Genomic DNA, 21,604 nt, shown 5'->3' on the forward strand with positions numbered 1-21,604 from the left:
ACACCTCTTGGTCTTGTGGTTATTTTCCCTTACAGAGCAAAATAAATAAATAAATGAGTTAGCCTGGCAACTCAAGTAGGGGTTAAGTACACGGACCACCTTAGACTGTACTTTGGAATGATGGGTGTTCCACACAGGGCCAGGGGAGATGGTCACCTGGGAATCAAATGAGACTATTCTACACAAAACAGAACACACTGACTGCTGCATCTTTGGTTCCAGGTTCCAATTCTATGTAGTTTCCGTTGTTGTTGTAGGTTGTTTTAAAAGCCAAGTAGCTGCTCTTACAGTTTATGAAATCAATGTTACAATTGCTGATCTGCAAATTAACCATAGCTAGACTGTAGGTAGATTTGAGCGTGATCATCTAGTTATTTCATTGTGATTAATCAAATAATCTTGTGATTTTTACAAATAATTTGATATGGTACAGTATTAGAGTGGATGTAATTTTTCAAAAATTAACAAAAAACATTGGCAGAACTAGGACAATTTAAAAACCTACAAAGGACACAAGCAAAGGCTGATAATATTGACTAACATCTACCCTGAGTGAAGGCAGGGTACACAGATGGACAAATTGTGAACTGTACGTACACTGAAGGCAAAAACTCAACATTGTAAATGGGCACTGAAGATCACACAAAAGATCTGTGGACATTGCAATTTCCTACTGGGACACGATTTCTACATCATGTAGAAATCGGGAATGTTTAACCTGACCTGCCATATAGCTTGTATAAAAACATTTGAAGCTGAAAATGAACAGAGCTAAATAATTCTTTTTAAGGATAACCCTTTTCATTAAAACCGTAGTTATTGATTTCCATATGATTTGGCCGCGCAAGTGAGTGGTTTAAACCACGCAAGTGTTCATCTGGGGGACACAAATACTCTAAACTTGTGGTTGCTTCTAAAAATCTGCATCTAGATACCTTTACAGTTTATAAAATGAAAGGCATTCCCATTATTGCTCAAGCGAACAATGTCATATAGGCCACGGAAGCTACATTTCTCTTGAAACCTTATGCAAAGACCACAGACTTCTTATACAAAAAAATTTAACAAAATAAATTACTTGAATGACCGAACTGGACAACAACCTTTTATCGTTGGTGCTACAGTGCATTTCCTCTTTAAGTAGACAAGCAGCTCCACTATGACACAAACAGTTACTGTGCCAGGCACTTGGGAGTTATAGTAGGAAAGATGCTGCCCCCAAAACACCTCTAGCCAAGAGCGTTCCTTGCAAACTCTACACTTGCCAATCCCAACAATGCTCATTTTATCCCAGACATTTCTTCATAATTTTGTAAAAGAATTGCATTTTGTACAAAATAAAACCAACGCTTGAATTGCAATTTCGCTGATATTTACAGAATCCTTAAAGATGACTAGTTGGACATGCCATTTTGTGGGCAGACGGCACTGTTTGCTATCAGCTATCTGTATTTGTCACATTAGTGTCATGACGTCAGTGGAGTTTAACATGTTATGAGATATAGCTATCTAAACCCTTTTCTAACAGTGCAGAAAAAAAGAAAATAATGATTTTTTTTATATATAAATACATCAGTATCATCTCTAACCTTTTTTACATAATACATACGCTTGCAAGTATTTCATTTTTTTAATGAATATATTTAGGGTTTAATTGTTCTTATCGCAACCGCTTTCCTTCCATAAGATTAGCTGAACAAGAGGCCACAGCACTTTTCCACTCTTTAAGCTTGTGAGGGAGGGTGTATCCCCTTGCTAACTGAGGGCTCCCAGACCAGGGGATTTGGTTGCCTCCCAAGGAGTGCGCACGCATTACTTAACCTGACATCCCTCGCAAAAAACCATTACAATTGAAGTAATAAGGATAGATACAGCCAAGTCTTCAACATCCTCCTTCTCCAAACCTCCACCTTTCGTTCTGTCCCCATCTTACCAATATAACCAATATAGCTGATAGCATCTCAAACTCATTTGGCGAAACAGTCTGCTGACTGATCTATACATTGGGAATTTGGTCATATTTCGTTTTTTTTTATGCTTGTGTGTTTGTTTTCCAGAGTATTTGCAGTGGACAATGCTGTTGTTGCGTTCACGCTTCATTCTCTGTTGGTGGTGTGTTGTTAGCTGTAACCATGGAGTCCGGTTTGCGAGTCATTCTATCCAACTCTGTCTGGACATCAGTCAAAACCGGCTTCTGCCCTTGGAAAATAAAAGAGAGAACAGAAAGTAATCTCCTGTAGCTTCTGTGCCTGTACTATAAATAAGACATTGACTGTTATGGCCAGCAAGCAGATGGAAACTGATGAGATGTGGTCCCATGCTAAATGACTTCAGTTGTATCACGTGACAGGTGCACACATGCAAAACCAATCATGAGACACTAAAAAACATTCCATGCATATTCTTTCAGTTTTATGTCATTAGCTGCCCGAGGCCAGTAGGATACAAGGCCATGCAAGTATGCTGGGACAATGGGTTAATACAACTTCATACTGAATGGATGAACAGAAACAAGGGAAATAAGCAGTGAGCCGTGGTATGTGCTTGGGGTCATTTGGGGTGGTTTTGTGACATTTTGCAGCCAGAGAATGACACACTGTTAACAGCTGTGTTGTCCCATGCATACAGGCCTTTCACAAGTTCCTCCAGTGGCAGAGGAGTTGAGTGGAACTCTTCCCCTCCTCTAGGACCTGCCAAGAACTCCCTTTTCCCCCTCTCTTTCTCTCAGGCTCTAGGGGTGAACCTCCAGACAACAGCATGGTCCAAAGGCAACAACATGAGGCAGTTAAACCAGAGACAAGCCAGTGACGCCCTGGATGGCCAGGCCAGAGGAGACCGTACCTGTTTTCTTGACTGATCCTGGAGATCCTGCTCCTGCAGCTCCGGTGCCTGGACTCCCAGGGGACCCAGTCTTTTTACTCAAAAGGCTGTTAAAGAAGTTGGCCAGCACTCCCTCGTTTGCTGCTGCTCCTGAGACACAAACACATGAGACGAGCATCCCTTAGGATCAGAACCATGAGATTTAAAGGAGAAATCTATTTCTTCCATACAATTCAGGCACGCAACAGTTATTACTGTATGATCATGATATTCATCATTTCATCATAAAAAAACATTATCAGTGCACATACAGGATCATACTTTAACTGGAACACGATTTACATAATTCAATGCACATGCTTTCCTAGAGGATTAACTGTCCATTTTCGTATAGCGTATCCAAATCCTTTCCTCCCTACATGTCCTTGCCAACAGCAACCAACTACAGGGTGGGGGATGCAGGTCTCAATTAAATTTGGTTTAATTTAAGCAGATCTATTCACGCTGGTATGCACGGCTCCCCCACTGAGCTTAATGGAGAAAATGTCTATATTTCTCCCGAAGCAAGGCCAGCGGCCGGAGGTGTGCAGGAATCCATTGTTTATGGAATTATTTCAATAGCTACCTCAGGGGGGCAGTGGTTACACAGCAGTCATACACTTCCAACACCAAAAAGAAGTGTTGCCCAAATGACTACCAGTTCTCATTCAACAGTTTCCATGGTGCTCTGTAAAAATAAAGGTGGGCAGTAAGTTCCAGTGGTCCAACTTACCCTTCATGTTGGGGTCAGGTTTCTTGACCGCGGTCATTGGCGAGACACTGGCCACATTGGTAGGGCCTGTACGGCCAGTGGGCCGAGGAGAGCCAGAAGCAGTCCGTCCAGGAGATTCCTGAAACACAGACAGAAGACAGAGAGCGGAGTACAGTGAGGCAAATTAAATTAAATAATGGCTCCTATTGATGAACTGACTGTCATCAAACACTCATTTGTCAAGAAAATGTGGTCAAGAAATGTAAAAAAGTGTGGTTGATGTTATCACACTTACTGTTGCTCCTCTTGTTGGTGTGGCCGGCTGCTTGGCCAGCAAAGACTTAAGAACAGACAAAAATAAAATGGATGTGAGACAATTCAATTTTATTTTCACATATTTTTCCTGAAATAAATTGGGCCCAAAAGAATTCAGCATTTTTATCTTATATTTTCCAACCCCCATAACATTCCCAGAAACACTTTCTTACATCACAGTTTATGGGCATAGTAGAAACAAACACTGTCTGGATGGACACTGGTAGCTTAACCTAACAGGGACTGAAGCCCAGCACAAAGAGAAAGCGCTCTTTGCCCTGAGGCAACCACGTGACCTCTCAGAAACAACACCCTTTCAACCAATTATGCTTATGCCCTGGGAGTTCTCAGGCTCCTGATTGGCCAGTGAGGAAGGGCAGAATAGGACCCCAGGCTTTGAAGCCTGGGAAAGGCTAATAAAATGAAACTGGCTCCACTATCCACAATCATAGCTTTGAACAAAACCAATCATTTTTTTCTCAGATCACTACCATCTAGTGTGCATCTTTAGAAGATAAGATAACATGGAATTGCAAACATGAAAGGCATCCCAGAACTGTGTGTTCCAGAATGTAAACAAACACACATACCTGTTGCTTCATAAGGAACACCTGCTCGTCCTCCGCGTTGACCTCCTTATCATGAACCAGCTGGAGAGAGAAGGCGTGAATGTCAAACCAAGGGAGCTGCATATGGAAAATGAGTAAAATGCCAAGTAATGTCTCTTATCTGTAGAAATCTCATGAGCCTACCTTCCGTACTGGAGGCTTCATGATGAATTCTTCAAAGGGGTCTTCAGGTCTCACTGTTGTGAAATTCTCATGCAAAATTGCAATCTTCTTCTCATTGTCCCATCCAGATGGTCTAGGAAAAGAAAATAGTTTTGTTTGATACTCGAGCACTTCCCACGGGGGTCCAGTATGAAAAATATATGCACTCACTAACTGGAAGTCGCTCTGGATAAGAGCGTCTGCTAAATGACTAAAATGTAAATGTAACCAACAGCTTGTTAAAATAACCTTCAAAGACAATACAGTACATGTTCATATAACTTCAGAACTGTCCACCAGTCATATCTGGGGGCAGATAGCCTAGCTTTTAAGAGCGTTGGGCCAGTAACCCCCCCCCCCCGTTAGTCATCGCATACCTTAGAAAGCTATTTATAACTTATCAGAAATGTCCAGATCAACTAGCCCATGTCAGCTAACGTTTTTTAAAATTACATTTTAGCCCATAGATATTGTTGTAATTTTTATGTCACTCAAATATCACGACTACACATTAGACATGGCAAAAATATATAGAATTGCAAGAAGATTAGCTTTAAAACGGGAAAATGTTCTTTGCACCCCATAACAAAATGTGTAGAATTGCAGGAAATACGTTTTAAACCTGCAAAATTCTCTCCAACAAGAGGGGTGTGAAAAGTCTGTCACAAACGTTGCTTGTGCCCATAGAAATAGACGTGGCGCGGGATGTTCCCCAACGCTGGAAGGGAGGGCCCCGAGTGAATACGTTTGGGAACCCCTGTGCTAAATGACTTAAATGTTAAGATTTTAACCTCCTTTTTATTTTTGAGGAAATGAAAGGCCAAATCACAAGATGGAAAATACTGATTTAATTTGTCTCTGTTACCTCAATATGTGAGCACCTAACAGAGCATAAAGCATTCACTTACATCAGAATAGCATCCTTCTCCACCACTAAGGCAGGCGTGGTGAACTGGAAGTCGTATATTTTGTGCACTATGTATTTATAGAGGAGGTCCAGGTTCTTCTCCTCTTTGACGGAGGTGTAAATCAAGGCAGCTCCATCTGTCAGGTGGGATTAAGGAACATGCAGAGACATGATAGAACACTATTATGATATTGTATCTCTATGGTGGGGCCTGTCATTCTAACAAGGGGGAGTGTTAAGTGTTTGAGTGGAAAGGATACACTGTAAGCAGAATCGTCGGATGTGGGACTGGATGAAGTCGAAGTGCTCCTCTCTGAAGTCGTGCTCCTTCTCTAAAACACTGACTGCATCACACTGTGGAGAGAGAGACATCGTTAGAACACTGCACATAGCCATAATGACATTTGAAATGTCTCGATTCTTTTGAAAGTAATGTTTACTGTTCATTTTTGATTGTTTATTTCACTTGCTTTGGCAATGTAAACATGTGTTTCCCATGCCAATAAAACCCTTTGAATTGGGGAGAGAACGAGAGAAGAACGAGAGAGAGAGAAGTACACAGCAATTAGGCTACAACTGGAGCAAGAAAACTCTCTCCTTCCCTCCCTCCAGGAAGGAACAGTAAAACCCGGCAGGCAGGCACCACCCTGTCTCTCACACACAGATACACTTCCCCACAGTGACCACAAGATGGGAACCTTGACAACAACAAGGCTGACTGGCTGAGCATGACTCAGGAAATGCCAGGCTAGCTACTTCCTGAAATAAAAAACGTCAGTAGAAAAGACAGCAGGCCTGGTTAAATATGCAGGAGCCGGTCATTAAATATACATACCCAAGTGCCACACTCTGTGGGACAAAGGGATACTTCGGGATTTTGGCAATGAGGCTCTTTATCTACTTTCCCAGAGTCAGATGAACTCGTGGATACCATTTTTTATGTCTCTGTGTCCAGTATGAAGGAAGTTAGAGATAGTTTCGCGAGCCAGTGCTAACTGGCGTTAGCACAATGACTGGAAGTCTATGGTATCTGCTAGCATGATTCACCATTTAACCTGTGTATGTGTCAGCGAGTAAACTGGTATTCACATTCCTTATAACTTCGTAAACTGCAGCAGGTGGTGCAATGTATAGTTCTCACTGAATCTGTCATGATCAAAATCCATGACATAATGGATTTAGAAAATACAGCAAATAGTCTGAAAATATGGAACACCAAATGACAGCAGTCTCTTCAAAGACATACCACACTTCAAATCCACAAAATCCCTATGTATAGTGCCTGGAGAGGACACTTCACTAATGCTCTGAGAGTATGTTCAACAAACTGTACAAAAGACCAAGATTAATTCCCCAGGAGTGAAATAACCCTTTCCTCCCTAAAGGCAGAAGAGAAACAGAAAAACAGTGAGCCGTGAAAACACATTCACTCGTCCTCATCATGACTAGCATGTGAAGTACTGATGACTGTGTTCTTTTAAAGCAGCCATTTGCCAGAAGCTCATGGACATGGAATAATGTGGTGCTTTCATGGGCTGAAGATGCTGCCTCACGGGCAACACTAAAAACCAACAACACAAGACGAGGGATGATCAGGCACCAACCGTGAAATGGACTGCCAGAGTGGAGAGTCAACTGTGAGTCAACTGTGTACTAGTTAGTTGTGGGCCCATGTGGAGTCTGAGGCTCAGTGTTGTTTAAAATCTTTCAGTACAAAAATTGGCTATTCATTTCAATACTGGTGCCTAAAAATTGTAAGCTACTTCTTTCAGGTACCTATATTCAACCAGACAGCCTCAACTTACCTTTGTGCAAACGATTAGTACTGGAATGCCCAGGTTGTGTGTGAGTACGTTGTCACCGAGCGGTAGCACCACGCCCTCGTCATCCCCCCCTGCTGGGGGAGCCCGTCTCTGGGGAGAGGCTGGGTCGGCTCCCTCCGGCTCTGTGTACTCCTGGAAGGCCTTCACCACTGTGGGACAGACAGGGGACAGCCGCATTGGTTAGGCTAGCCGCAATGCACCTTTTTCATTTGGAGGATCAATAATCTTTACATGATTTAACACAGGTTTTATAGAGAGCATACAGCGCATTCGGAAGGTATTCAGACCCCTTGATTTTTTCCACATTTTGTTACGTTACAGCCTTATTCTAAAATTGATTAAATCGTTTTTTCCCCCCTCGTCAATCTACACACAATACCCCATAATGACAAAGCAAAAACAGGTTTTTAGAAATTATTGTAAATGTATACAAAATAAAAAACGGAAATATCACATATACATAAGTATTCAGACCCTTTACTCAGTACTTTGTTGAAGCACCTTTGGCAGCGATTACAGCCTCGAGTCTCCTTGGGCATGACCCTACAAGCTTGAAACACCTGTATTTGGGGAGTTTCTCCCATTCTTCTCAAGCTCTGTCAGATTGGATGGGGAGCGTCGCTGCACAGCTATTTTCAGGTCTCTCCAGAGATGTTAGATCGGGTTCAAGTCCAGGCTCTGGCTGGACCACTCAAGGACATTCAGAGACTTAGGGTCGTTGTCTTGTTGGAAGGTGAACCGTCGCCCCCCAGTGTAAGGTCCTGAGCGCACTGGAGCAGGTTTCCATCAAGGATCTCTGTACTTTGTTCCTTTCATCTTTCCCTTGATCCTGACTAGTCTCCCAGTCCCTGCTGCTGAAAAACATTCCCACAACATGATGCTGCCACCACCATGCATCACCATATATCACTGAATGGTGCCAGGTTTCCTCCAGACGTGACGCTTGTTATTCAGGCCAAAGAGTTCAATCTTGGTTTCAGACCAGAGAATCTTGTTTCTCATGGTCTGAGAGTCTTTAGGTGCCTTTTGGCAAAGTCCAAGCGGGCAGTCATGTGCCTTTTACTGAGGAGTGGCTTCCGTCTGGCCACTCTACCATAAAGGCCTGATTGGTGGAGTGCTGCAGAGATGGTTGTCCTTCTGGAAGGTTCTCCCATCTCCACAGAAGAACTCTGGAGCTCTGTCAGAGTGACCATTGGGTTCTTGGTCACCTCCCTGACCAAGGCCCTTCTCCCCCGATTGCTCAGTTTGGCTGGGTGGCCAGCTCTACGAAGAATCTTGGTGGTTCCAAACTTCTTCCATTTAAGAATGATGGAGGCCACTGTGTTCTTGGGGACCTTCAATGCTGCAGAAATGTTTTGGTACCCTTCCCCAGATTTTGCCTCGACACAATCCTGTCTCGGAGCTCTACGGACAATTCCTTCGACCTCATGGCTTGGTTTTGCTCTAACATGCACTGTCAACTGTTGGACCTTATGTAGACAGGTGTGTGCCTTCCATGTCCAATCAATTGAATTTACCACAGGTGGATTCCAATTAAGATATAGAAACATCTCAAGGATGATCGATGGAAACCGGATGCACCTGAGCTCAATTTCGAGTCTCATAGCAAAGGGTCTGAATACTTATTTAAATAAGGTATCTGTTTTTTTACTTTTGCAAACATTTCTAAAAACCTGTTTTTGCTTAGTCATTATGGGTTGTGTGTAGATTGATGAGGAAAAAAATTAATTTAATCAATTTTAGAATAAGGCTGTAACAAAATGTGGAAAAGGGGAAGGGGTTTGAGTACTTTCCGAATGCACTGTATATTTTCTTCTGATTGAATTAAAGCATGCAGGACAGCGTCACAAATGGGTACTCCATAACTAAGGGCCTGAGTTATTAAAGGCCAAGTGACCTGACATGGAAAACATTTAGTCCCCATTCTTAACAGATGTTGAGTTTCTGCTTTCCTCTCCTGTAGGGAAGGACTGGAGTCTTACCCTTGGCTATGCACTCAGCCACTCACACTCCCTGTTCCCCATACCTTCTCACTGAGCTCCAGAGCTTGCTGCACCAGGTCTGTAAACATGAGCTGATCTGACAGCACTTCCTCTCCTGCCTGCTCCAGCTAGCTCCACTGCCCAGACTGGAGAATAACTCCCACTGTGTTTTACACACAAATAACTAACCTTTTAGTACGACTCGCTAATATATTTATACCCCAAAGAGCTTTAATAACATGATTAGTAAGAGAATGATGGATCCATATATTGAGACTGCAAAACACAACAAAGTCTAGGTCTATTTTCATAAGGTCTATTTTGGTATAAAGCAGAAGCATAACTCCCAATAGGGCACTGCTGCAGGTAGCTGTGTTGGCAGTCTGTCCCCTGTATGCATCCCAGCACATTAGCTGTGAGTAGTGGTCTGGGAAGGCACTTCCCCTTCCTCAGGAACCTGAGGAATGTGGTTACGGCTGACCCAGAGAGCCAGTGTTGCTACAGCACTTTCCTCCACCAGGAACTGAACAGAACAACCCTTAGGGTGCTGGGCTGCCTGGACTGGGCCCTGTGATGTAAACTCCAGCTGATTGGGAGCAGGGATGAGATCAGACTGCTCTGATCTGTGCCAGCTAAAGCTACAGGGGGCCAGCTGAGCCTGGATGCAACAGACTCAACAAAGACAAACCAAAAGATACAAATGTGCAATTGCCTTAGTGTAACGCTATGGCATTTAGACTGTTGGACAATTAATTGTATCCAAAGAACTCAAATAACTGGGTGCACAAAAAAAATGCATCGCTCACATGGTATTCCTTGAAGAACACATTCTTAGGCAGGCACTGCTCAGCCATTGAGCTATGTTTTTTCTCCTTGGATATTTTGGTAGACTGCCTTGGTGGGAGTGACATACATAGGTTAGGCCTACATTTCTTACATAACCCGGCTGAGCGGCAAAACGTCTTTACTGAGGTAATAACAGTAAAGTGCCTGTCAGAAAGGTGCAGTGGTCACCCTTCATCTGTACAGTAATAAATCCAGATTTCTCATCATTCAGACACCACTTTAAATCAGAGACAGGCAGAGACAAGAGCGTGAATCATCCATTGTTCAACTTTGCCCACTTAACCATTCTAGTACAAATATAGGTGGGGCCAAATAGCTTTACAGTGTAAGCATTAGCCTTGATATGACTTTATGACCAATTTGAAGCATAATTGCCGGGTTGCTCCTGCAAGACCCTTCAGCTTTGTGGCCTATAATGCAGAGACATAACAGAAAGATATTGCTGAATCCTGATAACAACAGTTGTGAATAGAAAACTGTTGCTTTGTGTTATTTCAGTGCATGATACAGCAAGGATTGGTTCTGCTAGAGAGCACCATCAAGCTGCTCCAGTCTCAACTGGGCCAGAACATCCTGCCCACTCGATATCCCTTCCATGCTTAGACTCACTCTGGTGTCAAAAGAAACCATGATGCAACACTGCTGTAAGAGTGCCTGGACCTGGACACCGGCCATGCCTCCTCCTCCCTTTGGATATGTCGCACTAGTCCAGTCCTTCTCAAATAGTGGGGGGCTCGGAGCGATGCCAGGGGGGGGACGCGTGTGACCCCGGGGAACATGCTTTTTTGCCGCCGCAGGGAGTAGGTTTTTTTTGCACCGAACAAGAGCACACAGCACAGAGCAGGAGATATGAAGTGCAGATAACAAACCCTTAAGAGACACCATGGAAAAATATTTAACAGGGATGAAAAGAAAGGCGGAGAGAGACGGAGATGAGACAAACGTAAGTCTCCCGAAAGCTAAGACAAGGAAATATGACGAAGCGTATGTAGCGCTTGGCTTCACTGCGACTACTGTGGGAGACGAGGAAAGACCGGTATGTTTACTGTGTTTAAAAATGTTGGCAGCGGACAGCATGAAGCCAAATAAATTAAGGCGTCACTTAAAGACATTACACCCCAATCACGCTGATACACCCCAATCACCAGACCACTAAAAACAAGAGTCTTCTCTGCTATCTGTGAGGAGATGGGAGCTGAACATCAAGCTGTGCTGTTTCACAGTGAAGCAAGGTGGCTGTCACGAGGAAAAGTCTTGTCCCGAGTTTTTGAGCTCAGAGAGCAGATAAGAATGTTTTCGGAGCAGGAGCACAAGTATGACCTCGCAGAAAAATTTAGTGATGAGAACTTCCTGGCAAAACTGGCCTACCTGAGTGACATATTTGGAAAGCTAAATGAACTAAATCTACAACTCCTGAGTGGCGCAGTGGTTTAAGGCACTGCATCGCAGTGCTAACTGTGCCACTAGAGATCCTGGTTCGAATCCAGGCTCTGTCGCAGGTCGCGACCGGGAGAATTGGCCCAGCGTCGTCCAGGGTAGGGGAGGGAATGGCCGGCAGGGATGTAGCTCAGTTGATAGAGCATGGCGTTTGCAACGCCAGGGTTGTGGGTTTGATTCCCATGGGGGGCCAGTATAAAAAATGTATTCACTAACTGTAAGTCGCTCTGGATAAGAGCGTCTGCTAAATGACTAAAATGCAAATGAAAGAAACACCTCAGGTCACAGACAAGATCAGCTCTTTCACTTGAACGCTTGCAATGTGGGACAGGCGACTTGATGAAGGAAATACTGATTCATTCGAGAACCTGCATGAATTTGTTGACACTACTGACTATGATGCCACCTCAGTGATTCCATATATTAAGGAGCATATTTCATCACTGATGGGATTCTTTAAAAAGTACTTCCCTGAAAACAGTTCCCAATATGACTGGGTGAGAGATCCTTTCAATGCACCAGCTCCAACTGGTTTCAGCTCTGCAGAGGAGGACCAGTTCATTGATATGACGTCTGACTCCACATTGAGACTGAGGTTCACATCACAGACACTGAGTGAATTGTGGCTGAGTGTAGAGAAGCAGTATCCACTCTTAGGGCAGAGGGCCATGGGCATTCTTCTTCCTTTTGCAACATCTTATCTTTGTGAGACTGGCTTCTCTGCTGTTGCTGCACTGAAGACCAAGTACAGGTCCCAGCTAAACATTGAGCAGGAGCTGAGAGTTGCAGTATCATGCTTGGCCCCGTGTAGCTCAGTTGGTAGAGCATGGCGCTTGCAACGCCAAGGTTGTGGGTTCGTTTCCCACGGGGAGCCAGTATGAAAATGTATGCACCCACTAACTGTAAGTCACTCTGGATAAGAGCGTCTGCTAAATGACTAAAATGTAAATGTAATGCTTCAAACCCCGCTTCGAAAAGCTGTGCACTGCAAAACGTGCTCATTGTAGCCATTAATCCTGAAATCAGCACAAATTGTTTTATTCATTTTTGTTTTATAGGTAAAAGTGTTTCATATATTGTGCTCCTGAGTTAATGTTGCTGATCAATTTGAATGTATTATTATTTATTGATTATATTTAATTTAGTTTTTCAGTATCAAATGGTCAAAAAAAATTTACAGTTTAAATAAGGTTTGAATTTTTTTCTTTTATTTCAGGCAAATTGATGAACTTTAAGTATTTTCTGTTACAGACTAAAAACAATGTTAATAAAGTTATTCTTTGTTGTAAGTTGATCTATATTACTTAATTTTTTTGTTTTCTTTAATGTTAATAAGGATACAATGTTATGCAGAGGTTTACTTATAACAGCGGAGAGTTGGGGGGCGTGAAATGTTTACTTCTTCCTAGGGGGGGCGTAACAGAAAATAATTGAGAAGCACTGCACTAGTTGGACATGTGCAGTGATGACATCATTACTGACATCCTGAAAGATGAGCACTGTCTGAATGATATGCTACTCTCCTAGATAGAAAAGCTGGAACTGTTTGTGGGTGGGCGTGTATTACAACAAAAGAGTTTGGCAGGGAGCATATGCCAGCCTGGCTACTTGTGTTGGATATCAGCAAACACCACTAGCCAAAATTAGACCTACACTATTGAACAAAGTAAAACGTATTTACTAGTACAACACAAATGAAAAATGAAAAATGAAAAACAAGGCTTGACATCTACGCAAACGCTTTCCTCCCTATGTTGAGAAAGAAAAGTCAAACCAAGTCTTCATCTACCAACATTATGTAATTTAGCCTACAGTATAGATTCAGTAAATCACCGATTATTGGTCCAGTAGAAGCATTCAGATTATGCAAAATATTCCCAATATTTGCGTAGAATGCAGTAATGTGCTACCTTACCTCAAAGCTTTTTAGCCTACAGAAACATCATCCTTTTGATCCTCTGATCAAGAGAATGTCAGATAACCCCAGGCTCTTGTAAGAGCATGCAACTTCAGAGCACAAAAGAGCACTTCATGATCATTTCTAAAATTATCAGGAGTGATCAACAGAGCAGGCTTTTGGTCATCATGACTGAACACAGCTGATAATCATGGGCCTTTCTGATGACAATGTGTAATTTTATACTTCAGTGTCTGTGCTTTGTACTGCCCTTCCTTTTAGTTTAAATGAAAAACCAGCCAGCATCCAAACTGTAGCCTAAATCTGTTATGTAAGCATCCATCTCATTGGCTCTGTCTGGGATGTTCACTATGCTGCAGACACTTGCCAAACTAAACCATGCCATCAGCTCCACAAGCAACAAGCATCTCGCAACATTAAGGGCAGCAATTATCATCACCTCCACTGTCTGACTGCCAAACAAACACGGCTCAATGTTAGGACTGGCCTTTGCTTGGACAATCAACCCCACAGACACTTTGTCGCAGCAGCCAACGGGAAGTAGATGATTCAGCACTACTTACTCCTCAGCTCCATCTCTCTCATCTCCTCTGGTGGGATCTTGAGCTTGTCCACATGTTCACGCAGAACGCTGGCCCACTTCTGGAGCGACTCCATGATGGTCCAGGGTCTTGACATGTCTGCCACAAACACTGCCAAGCTGTCGTTCAGCGACTCTGCTGTCACTGCAAACTTTAGCAGGCCTTTGTGATACAAGTCCCCATCCAGGATCCACACGTTACAGCGTGTAAGGTCTGCAAAAATTCAGAGATTTACGGTCACGCAAAAAATAACATGTAGCCTAACCCATGTACGCTTGCATTTTTTTCCACTGACACAGGGAACTTACCATCTATGTCCTCATCGTGGACATTCAGATACAGATACTCCAGGCCTCTTCCTTTCTTACTATGCTCTGCTCCTTGGAGTTTTGCCATAATCGTTGTCTTTCCTGACCCATCCTCACCTGAAACATTTCCGCACAAATGGGTTATTGTCATGTTATTGTTATGATTTGGTTGATTTGACTTAAGACAACATTTATTATCTGTATAACTTTATATGCAACCTCTCCTGAAAATCAGCTACTTCTCTCTTTCGGCATGATTAAAAGTTACTGAAGGCTATGGATTTGTACTTACCAAACACCAATATGTTCTTCCCGGATGGCAACTTAGAACTTGAACGTGTTGAAACCTCACTGAGAATTGAAGTCCTGAAGGAAATAACAATGCAATTAGATTGATAGCTAGCTATCACATGATGAAATGAAGTAGCCTAGGCCTAACACATAGCCTACTGGTAGGCATCTGTCTGGCTACCAAGACCGTTAGCTAGCTATCACTTGTTATGGTAATTAGCCTACCTTGTCAAATAAGCTTTTGAGTGTCAGCATCAACTTGCCAGGTGTCAAGTCACCCAGGTAACGTTAACGTGAGTCAGTTGTCACTGATCATAGCTAGCTAGCTATATAGTTTCTTAATTTTGTACATTTTATAAAATAAAAAAAGTTTGACTGGCTTGGCAATATTAAAACATAGCTAGTTATGTAGCTGTAAATGTAATTATCAATGACCAAAAATTAATGTGGCTAAGCTAGTTAACGTTAGCTAACTACATTCTTTGGTCCTGCACAATCAGACGACAATAACTTGGCTAGATAGTTAGCTAGCTAACGCGCCTGCTAGTAATATTTATTTGGTGTGAATATTGGTTAGCTAGCCTAGTTATCTATACGTTTGTCTCGTTTGTTATTGTAACTGGTTAGTTATGTAGCTACACTAACTAACTTAAGCGAAGTTGTGTAGCCTAGCGAACGTTTGCTATCGTAACTACGTTAGCTAGTTAACTGTTTTGAAGGCATCCGGGACCGTTTTGATGAGAGCACCCGGCAGTGACAAAGCACATTAAACAAGTTAGTAAAAAAGCTTTTCCGTTACAGAAAACAACACATTGTAAATCACGAGTACTTGAACTTGCCATAGGTTTTGTCCTTCCTCGTCTTCGTTGCTATTTTCCATAGTGTCGCCTGCCCCGGCTGCGCCCAGGAGCTTCTTCTCCAGAACGGGAGCCATCTTCTTTCTACAGCCACAAAGAGAGAGGCGCGACTTGGGCGCCCTAGGACCGTGTTAAAACTGTGTGCACGCGATTTACAACGCATCAAATCCCGGAGTGCGGCTCAGCATTGACGGTTCAAAATCTATAGCTAAACAACACATCATACCTACCACATCTTGCTATCAATCAAGCACCAGATACAGACAATGGGTCAAAGCTGATGGTAACTTATGGTGATAATACTCAATACCTCGCTCTTTTCCTGTGGCCCAATCAAAATATCTGAAGTGGGCTAGTGTACAATATGTTGCGCATACTAAACCGAGTGCACCTACTTAACTCAGACAGCCTCTTTCCAAAAACTACATCTGATTATATCATAATTATTTACTCAATTATTTACTGTAAACATTAAAAGGGAAAAAAATAAGACAAAGTAAAACAACAAGTTACCATGAAAGTGTTGTGTAGGCTAATTGTGATCAGGCATAATAACAGAGACCTCAGTATGCGTTGGCTTGCATGATGTCATCCTGCAAGGCTGGCAGACTTCTTTTTATATTGGGCATTGTACACTTAACAACTGGTCCAGGATCAGTTGTGCAGCTAGACTATAATAAGTTTGGGTAAGTTTGGGGTGGAAAGAGCTGGCCGCGCAACAGTTGCTAGACCAAAGAAAAGCTAGTTTTAGCAGATGTTATAGCGGGTGTAGCAGAACTGGCGCAGCAGAGCAGACCATAGAGTAGACCAGGGTTCTTCAATTCCGGTCCTGTAGGGCCAAAACACTTCTGTTTTTTATTTCTACCTGGTAGTTAATTGCACTCACCTGGTGTCCCAGGTCTGAATTAGTCCCTGATTAGAAGGAGAGGATGAAAAACAGAGGTGTTTCGGCCCTCCAGGACCGGAATTGAAGAACCCTGGAGAAAACCGTATAGCAGACAGGTAAAGTGATGCCACCTAGTGGAATCATAAGAAGGCAACATCTAGATTTAGATTTACAGAGTGTATTAGTCACATGCACATTGTTGCAGATTTAAATGCAGGGTACAGTGAAAATCTTAAACACCGAGCTCCAACAGGAGGGGGGAAGCAGATAGCTGATTGGGTGGCTATTCAGCAGCCTGACCGTCTGGGGGTAGAAGCTATTGGCCAGTCTTTCCGTTTTTGGCATGATGCTCCTGTACTCCCCGCGTTTGAGTGATGGAAGCGGGAAGAACAGTCCGTGGCTGGGGTCCCTGATGAAGTTTACATTTTTTTGTAGAACATGTTGACCATGTCTGAATTATAATGTTCTACTTTACAAAAGACACAAATACATTTGTATTTTAGCCTTTCATTTATCTACTGTCATAAGAAAAGACACGCTCGTACAGTATTCACTTGTATACTTTATAAATCAAATCAAATTGTATTGGTCACATACACATATTTAACAGATGTTATTGCAGATGTAGCGAAATGTAACGTTCGTTAGTTAGCTAGCTAACTTGCTAGCTGCCTTCTGTGAGAGATGTATTATTTTATAATTGATGGGATGACTAACTTAGAAAGAATGCATTCTTGACTGGGCTAATGTAGGTTGTGTCACCTGGCAGGCTGTGATTGATGTGAAGAGCTGTTTTGGGGGGTAAGATGAGATAGGGATTTGTGTCTCCAGATACTGGAATATACTGGTTCTTTGTGATCTGTGAACCTTCCTTGGACGTAGGAATGGTGTCTAAGGGAGCTGGCTCTTCTCACTATGACAGGTTGTTATGATATGGACTTATGCCTGGCAACAGGGGTGCATCAACGGATAGGCTGAGTAAGTCTAAACCACGCTCAAGTCTTTGCTCTGATTGGCCAACAGAGGGGTGGGAAACTCTCTCTGTCAGAGTATTTGAGCAACAATCTGAAACAATGAATTAGTTCTCTGGAGTGCCCTGCGAGGTATTTCAAAGAGCCCGTATATACGAAACATCATATTTACCATTGAAGGTTTTTGCATTAATTAAAATAACTAGTATATCTTAGAAGTCGTGTTGACCTCTTTTGTTCCTAATACCAGATTTGAATTGACGCAACTTTGACAATTGGTGACACTCTACGTGATCTGGTAGAAGGGACTTCGCTGGGTAATGTCCGACCCATTTGGTCACCTCTTTCATCGAACCGTGTGTTTCACAAAGTGCCCGGGCTTCTAAAAAGGTAAGCAAACCCTATTGTAATATAACTAAAGTTTTGCACATTGGCTTTATCCAAATTAATTTTGTGAAACACCTGTCTGATGTAAGTGAACTAAATTATGAAACTATTATGAGTAGATAAGCACAATATTGTGACATGCAAACCTTTGGTAAATGTGATGTTAAACCATGGTACCAGAGAGTATTTTGTGCTACCGGCAAGGTCCGTGGGATACGGCTAGGTTCAGGAGACAATACTGACATCTACCGGCAAGGTCCGTAATTGCGACAATACGGCTAAGGTTCGGAGATATAGGGAATAATTTATTTAAGTAATTGCTATCGGCAAGGTTCGTAACTACGACAGTACGACTAAGGTTCGAAGAATTACACCGGCAAGGTCCGTAACTACGAGGATACGGCTAGGTTCGGGAAATTTTAGATATAGGGAATAATTGATTTAAGTAATTGCTATCGGCAAGGTTTGTAACTACGACAGTACGACTAAGGTTCGAAGAATTACACCGGCAAGGTCCGTAACTACGAGGATACGGCTAGGTTCGGGAAATTTTAGATAAATACTAGCGACTGGCAAGGTCCATAACTTCGAGGATATGGCTAGGTTCAGCTGAGTATTTTTTAAAGATAGTAGAGGAGACTGTGTGCCCAAATAGAAGCGGCTGTGTGCCCAAATAGATTGTGTGTGGAATATAAGTGTGTAATTTATGACTGTGTGACATATTTGACTGTGTGATAGGATTATGACTGTGTATTGTGAGTGAGTGCGATAACTGTGTACTATTTTTGCTGTGTGATAACTGTATACTACGTTTAACTGTGTACCATTTTTGGCTGTGAATACAAAGAATATTTTAAAACAGTAAATAATGAGAATTACAATTAGGAAATAAGGTTTAAATTGTGCAAACGTTAACAAAAGACACCCATAGGAGGTACTATAAAAAGTTAGACAGTGCGAGTGTTGTCGTATGCATGAAAGTGTGAATGATAAACCTGTATACCTTGATAGAAAACAAATTGGGAATCAAAAGACGTTTGTGGCTGTCCAAACGGTATAATTTGGGAATAAATGTTGGATTTGTGGTTACTCAAACCATATAACCCGTCAGTGACAATCGAAAACATGAAATGAAAAGTGATGAATGAGTGTGACTGAACTAAAACGTTTGAACTGATATATTTGAAATATAACATTTGATGTTTGACATAGCATAGTACTGGTTTTAAATAAGTAAATTGAAGTGATATGGTGTGGCGCTTGATTTGATATAACAACCATTGGTTAATTAATTAAAACACTTGGGTTTATTCGTTCAATTTACCATTTGATGTGTGGCACTGTAAGAATACTGCTTTCAAATAATTAAGGCTGAAATAAACGTGCACCAACTTTACCTAATTAGGTGGGAATTATTTGATTTAAATAAATAGACTAAAGTACTTTGAATAACGGCAGAATATTGGAAACACTAACAAGAAAAACCAGCTCCTCAAAAGCTGAAGAGAGAGTTGCGAGGGGAGGGGCAGGAGAGAGCGAAAGTGTGGCTTTTGGAGCCAGAAAAGACTGGGAGTTGGCTGGGAACGCATGTGGGTATTTGACGAGAGAATGTTCTAAACTTGCTCACCCGAGCGTAGACGTGCGTCATGGGTGAGAAAGTAGAGAATATTTACATTTGCATTTTTGGTAATTTGGCAGACGCTCTTGTCCAGAGCGATTTATGGGAGCAATTGGGGTTGAGTGCCTTGCTCGAGGGCACATCGGCAGATTTTTCGCCTGGTCGGCTTGGGGATTGTAACCGGTGACCTCTCGGTTGTTGGCGCGGCGCTATTGGTCACTAAACTGCCTGCCGCCCCATATGAGTTTAAGATTGTGGCGTTGTTGGATCATGTGATGGTGGAATAAACTGACCATAAGTAATGTTGTTTTAGACGTAATGTATAATATAGTACAAAGCAGATGGAGGGTTCAATTGAACTAATTATCATGGTAGAGCTAACGTAGTACAGTGAGGGAACTTCATTTTGTGTCAGAGGGTAAAATGAGAAATCATTGTAATATACTATTGGTGGAAATCTATTTATCATTTCAAGGCATGGAGTAACAATCTGCATTTATGAGTGTAAATTCCACTGCTGATGTGTTGATCGAATGGGTACGATGGAGTAGTTGGTTTGGTAATGTTGAATGGACTATTTGTAGCGTGTTTTGTGGTTAAATAGAAAAAAACTCACTTATTCAATAGGGAATGGGTGGAGAGAGAGAGAGTTTTTACGTATATTAAAAGTTGCATAAGATAGCTTTAGTAATATTCTAGATAGGTCTATGAAAATATGTTACAAGAACGAATGACATTATTTCCTAAGAAGGAAGATTGTAGGGACATTTCCCGTGCCTCCCCCATAATGTAGGAAGGAGCAGGAGAGGGGGAGGAGAGGTAAGAGACAGGACATAGTTCAGATAATAGGAATGTCATTAAGTGTGTGCTGATCAACGATAGCAAATATTTGTTTTATTAATTAGGGCCTAATCAGAGAGAACAGTTAAAGAAATTGAATAGCGAACTGAAATGGGTTAGCGGGAAAATACAAAATAGTTGGAAAATTTTAGAACGATAATTTATTTTGGTTAGGATGCAAGTATGCATTGGCTGTTGTGCTGGGGAAATAGCGCCAGCCTGTGGTGGGTTCTGGAATTGTAAAACAAACGTATATTTTAAACTAAAGTGATGGAGTAGGCTACAATTATAACGTTATCAGAAAAAAGGCACAATTTAATGTGAAATAGTTATTACAATTAGTATCATTGATCCAGTAATGATATAAGGATAGTAGAGGAAGGCAGGGGATTTAATCTATCTCATTTAGGGAAGTTATATTAGGAAGAAAATACCATTAAATGAGGGAACATTTGATGTAACCGTGATTGTATTGGCTAAAAACTCAAAAATGACATTTACAGGGGGGAGAGATTTTCCTAGGGGGTTGAACAAATAATTGATAATGAATAATTTGAGATGAGATCACATGTAGCAGAGTTAGGGTAATCAATTAAATAATCATTGTATACTCGAGGAATTTTGAGTGGTTTTATGGATTAGTTATGAGGAATTAGATTGATACAAACAATTATTGATGGGTTAAGACTGGGGATATCTGTATCATGTTTTGTGTGTACTACCATCTTTAGATTATAACCAGGAGAAAGAGATTAGCTCATCTCAGTTAGGCAGTATTTAGGTCATAAGAGGGAGCTACCAAATTAAGTTGAGCCTAACTATCTCTGATTGTTATTTTTCAATTGGGTTTTTCAAATAAATTAAAAAAACACACCCAGCATGATGTTTATAAAGGGTTGTTATGTTGAATTTAGGGGATTTTCAACAGATCATGGGTGGTGTTTACTATGCTGTAGGATGGAACGGTTTGTTGGGGGATATTTGAACCTAAATTAATGGAATAAGCTGCAGTAATCAGAGGAATGGTTATCACTAGGTAAATGGATAAAACAGGGGAAAAACATTACTGACTGGCAGAATACACCAAATGGGGATCAGTATGGCCACTCCACTGGGAGATATAGAAGAAAGTTGAATTGGAGAGCAAAAACCCAGCCCAGGGTCCACCTGGAGATAAGTTTTAACGGATGACAGCAAGAGATTTTCTTAACTCAGGAACAGGAGGCTGAGTTAGCAGCAATTCCGTTCAAATTATGGTCACAAGGACAACAGATGTAGGACTAATTAAGGGGGTAG

General features: G+C 41.9%; 1 protein-coding gene across 2 annotated transcripts; it reads right to left on the minus strand.

Moving 5' to 3' along the window:
- Nucleotides 1-1,093: 1,093 nt before the first annotated feature.
- Nucleotides 1,094-15,705, minus strand: LOC311111571 (cytoplasmic dynein 1 light intermediate chain 2-like). Of its 2 annotated transcripts, none has more exons than XM_084154326.1 (13): nt 15,589-15,704; nt 14,751-14,824; nt 14,459-14,575; nt 14,133-14,363; nt 7,369-7,535; nt 5,824-5,917; nt 5,565-5,700; nt 4,639-4,750; nt 4,477-4,536; nt 3,867-3,911; nt 3,593-3,710; nt 2,842-2,970; nt 1,094-2,199 (listed from the first exon to the last, which is right to left on the minus strand). In XM_084154326.1, exons 1-13 carry the CDS (start codon nt 15,681-15,683, stop codon nt 2,090-2,092), a joined length of 1,488 nt encoding a protein of 495 aa, XP_084010452.1. In that variant the 5' UTR covers nt 15,684-15,704; the 3' UTR covers nt 1,094-2,089. The 2 variants fall into 2 exon arrangements, with proteins under 2 accessions (XP_084010452.1, XP_084010453.1); XM_084154327.1 differs by having other exon boundaries at nt 2,035-2,194; nt 15,589-15,705.
- Nucleotides 15,706-21,604: the final 5,899 nt, after the last annotated feature.

This window comes from Coregonus lavaretus (assembly GCF_964263955.1).
Source record: "Coregonus lavaretus genome assembly, chromosome: 37".
NCBI classification, from domain to species: Eukaryota; Metazoa; Chordata; class Actinopteri; order Salmoniformes; family Salmonidae; genus Coregonus; species Coregonus lavaretus.

Coding starts and splice junctions, on each gene's coding strand:
- LOC311111571 (XM_084154326.1), bottom strand. CDS start 15,683: ATGGCTCCCGTTCTGGAGAAGAAGCTCCTGGGCGCAGCCGGGGCAGGC. Junction 5,918..7,368: donor TACTAATCGTTTGCACAAAG/GTAAGTTGAGGC, acceptor CTCTCTCCACAG/TGTGATGCAGTCAGTGTTTT. Junction 3,711..3,866: donor CACCAACAAGAGGAGCAACA/GTAAGTGTGATA, acceptor TCTGTGTTTCAG/GAATCTCCTGGACGGACTGC.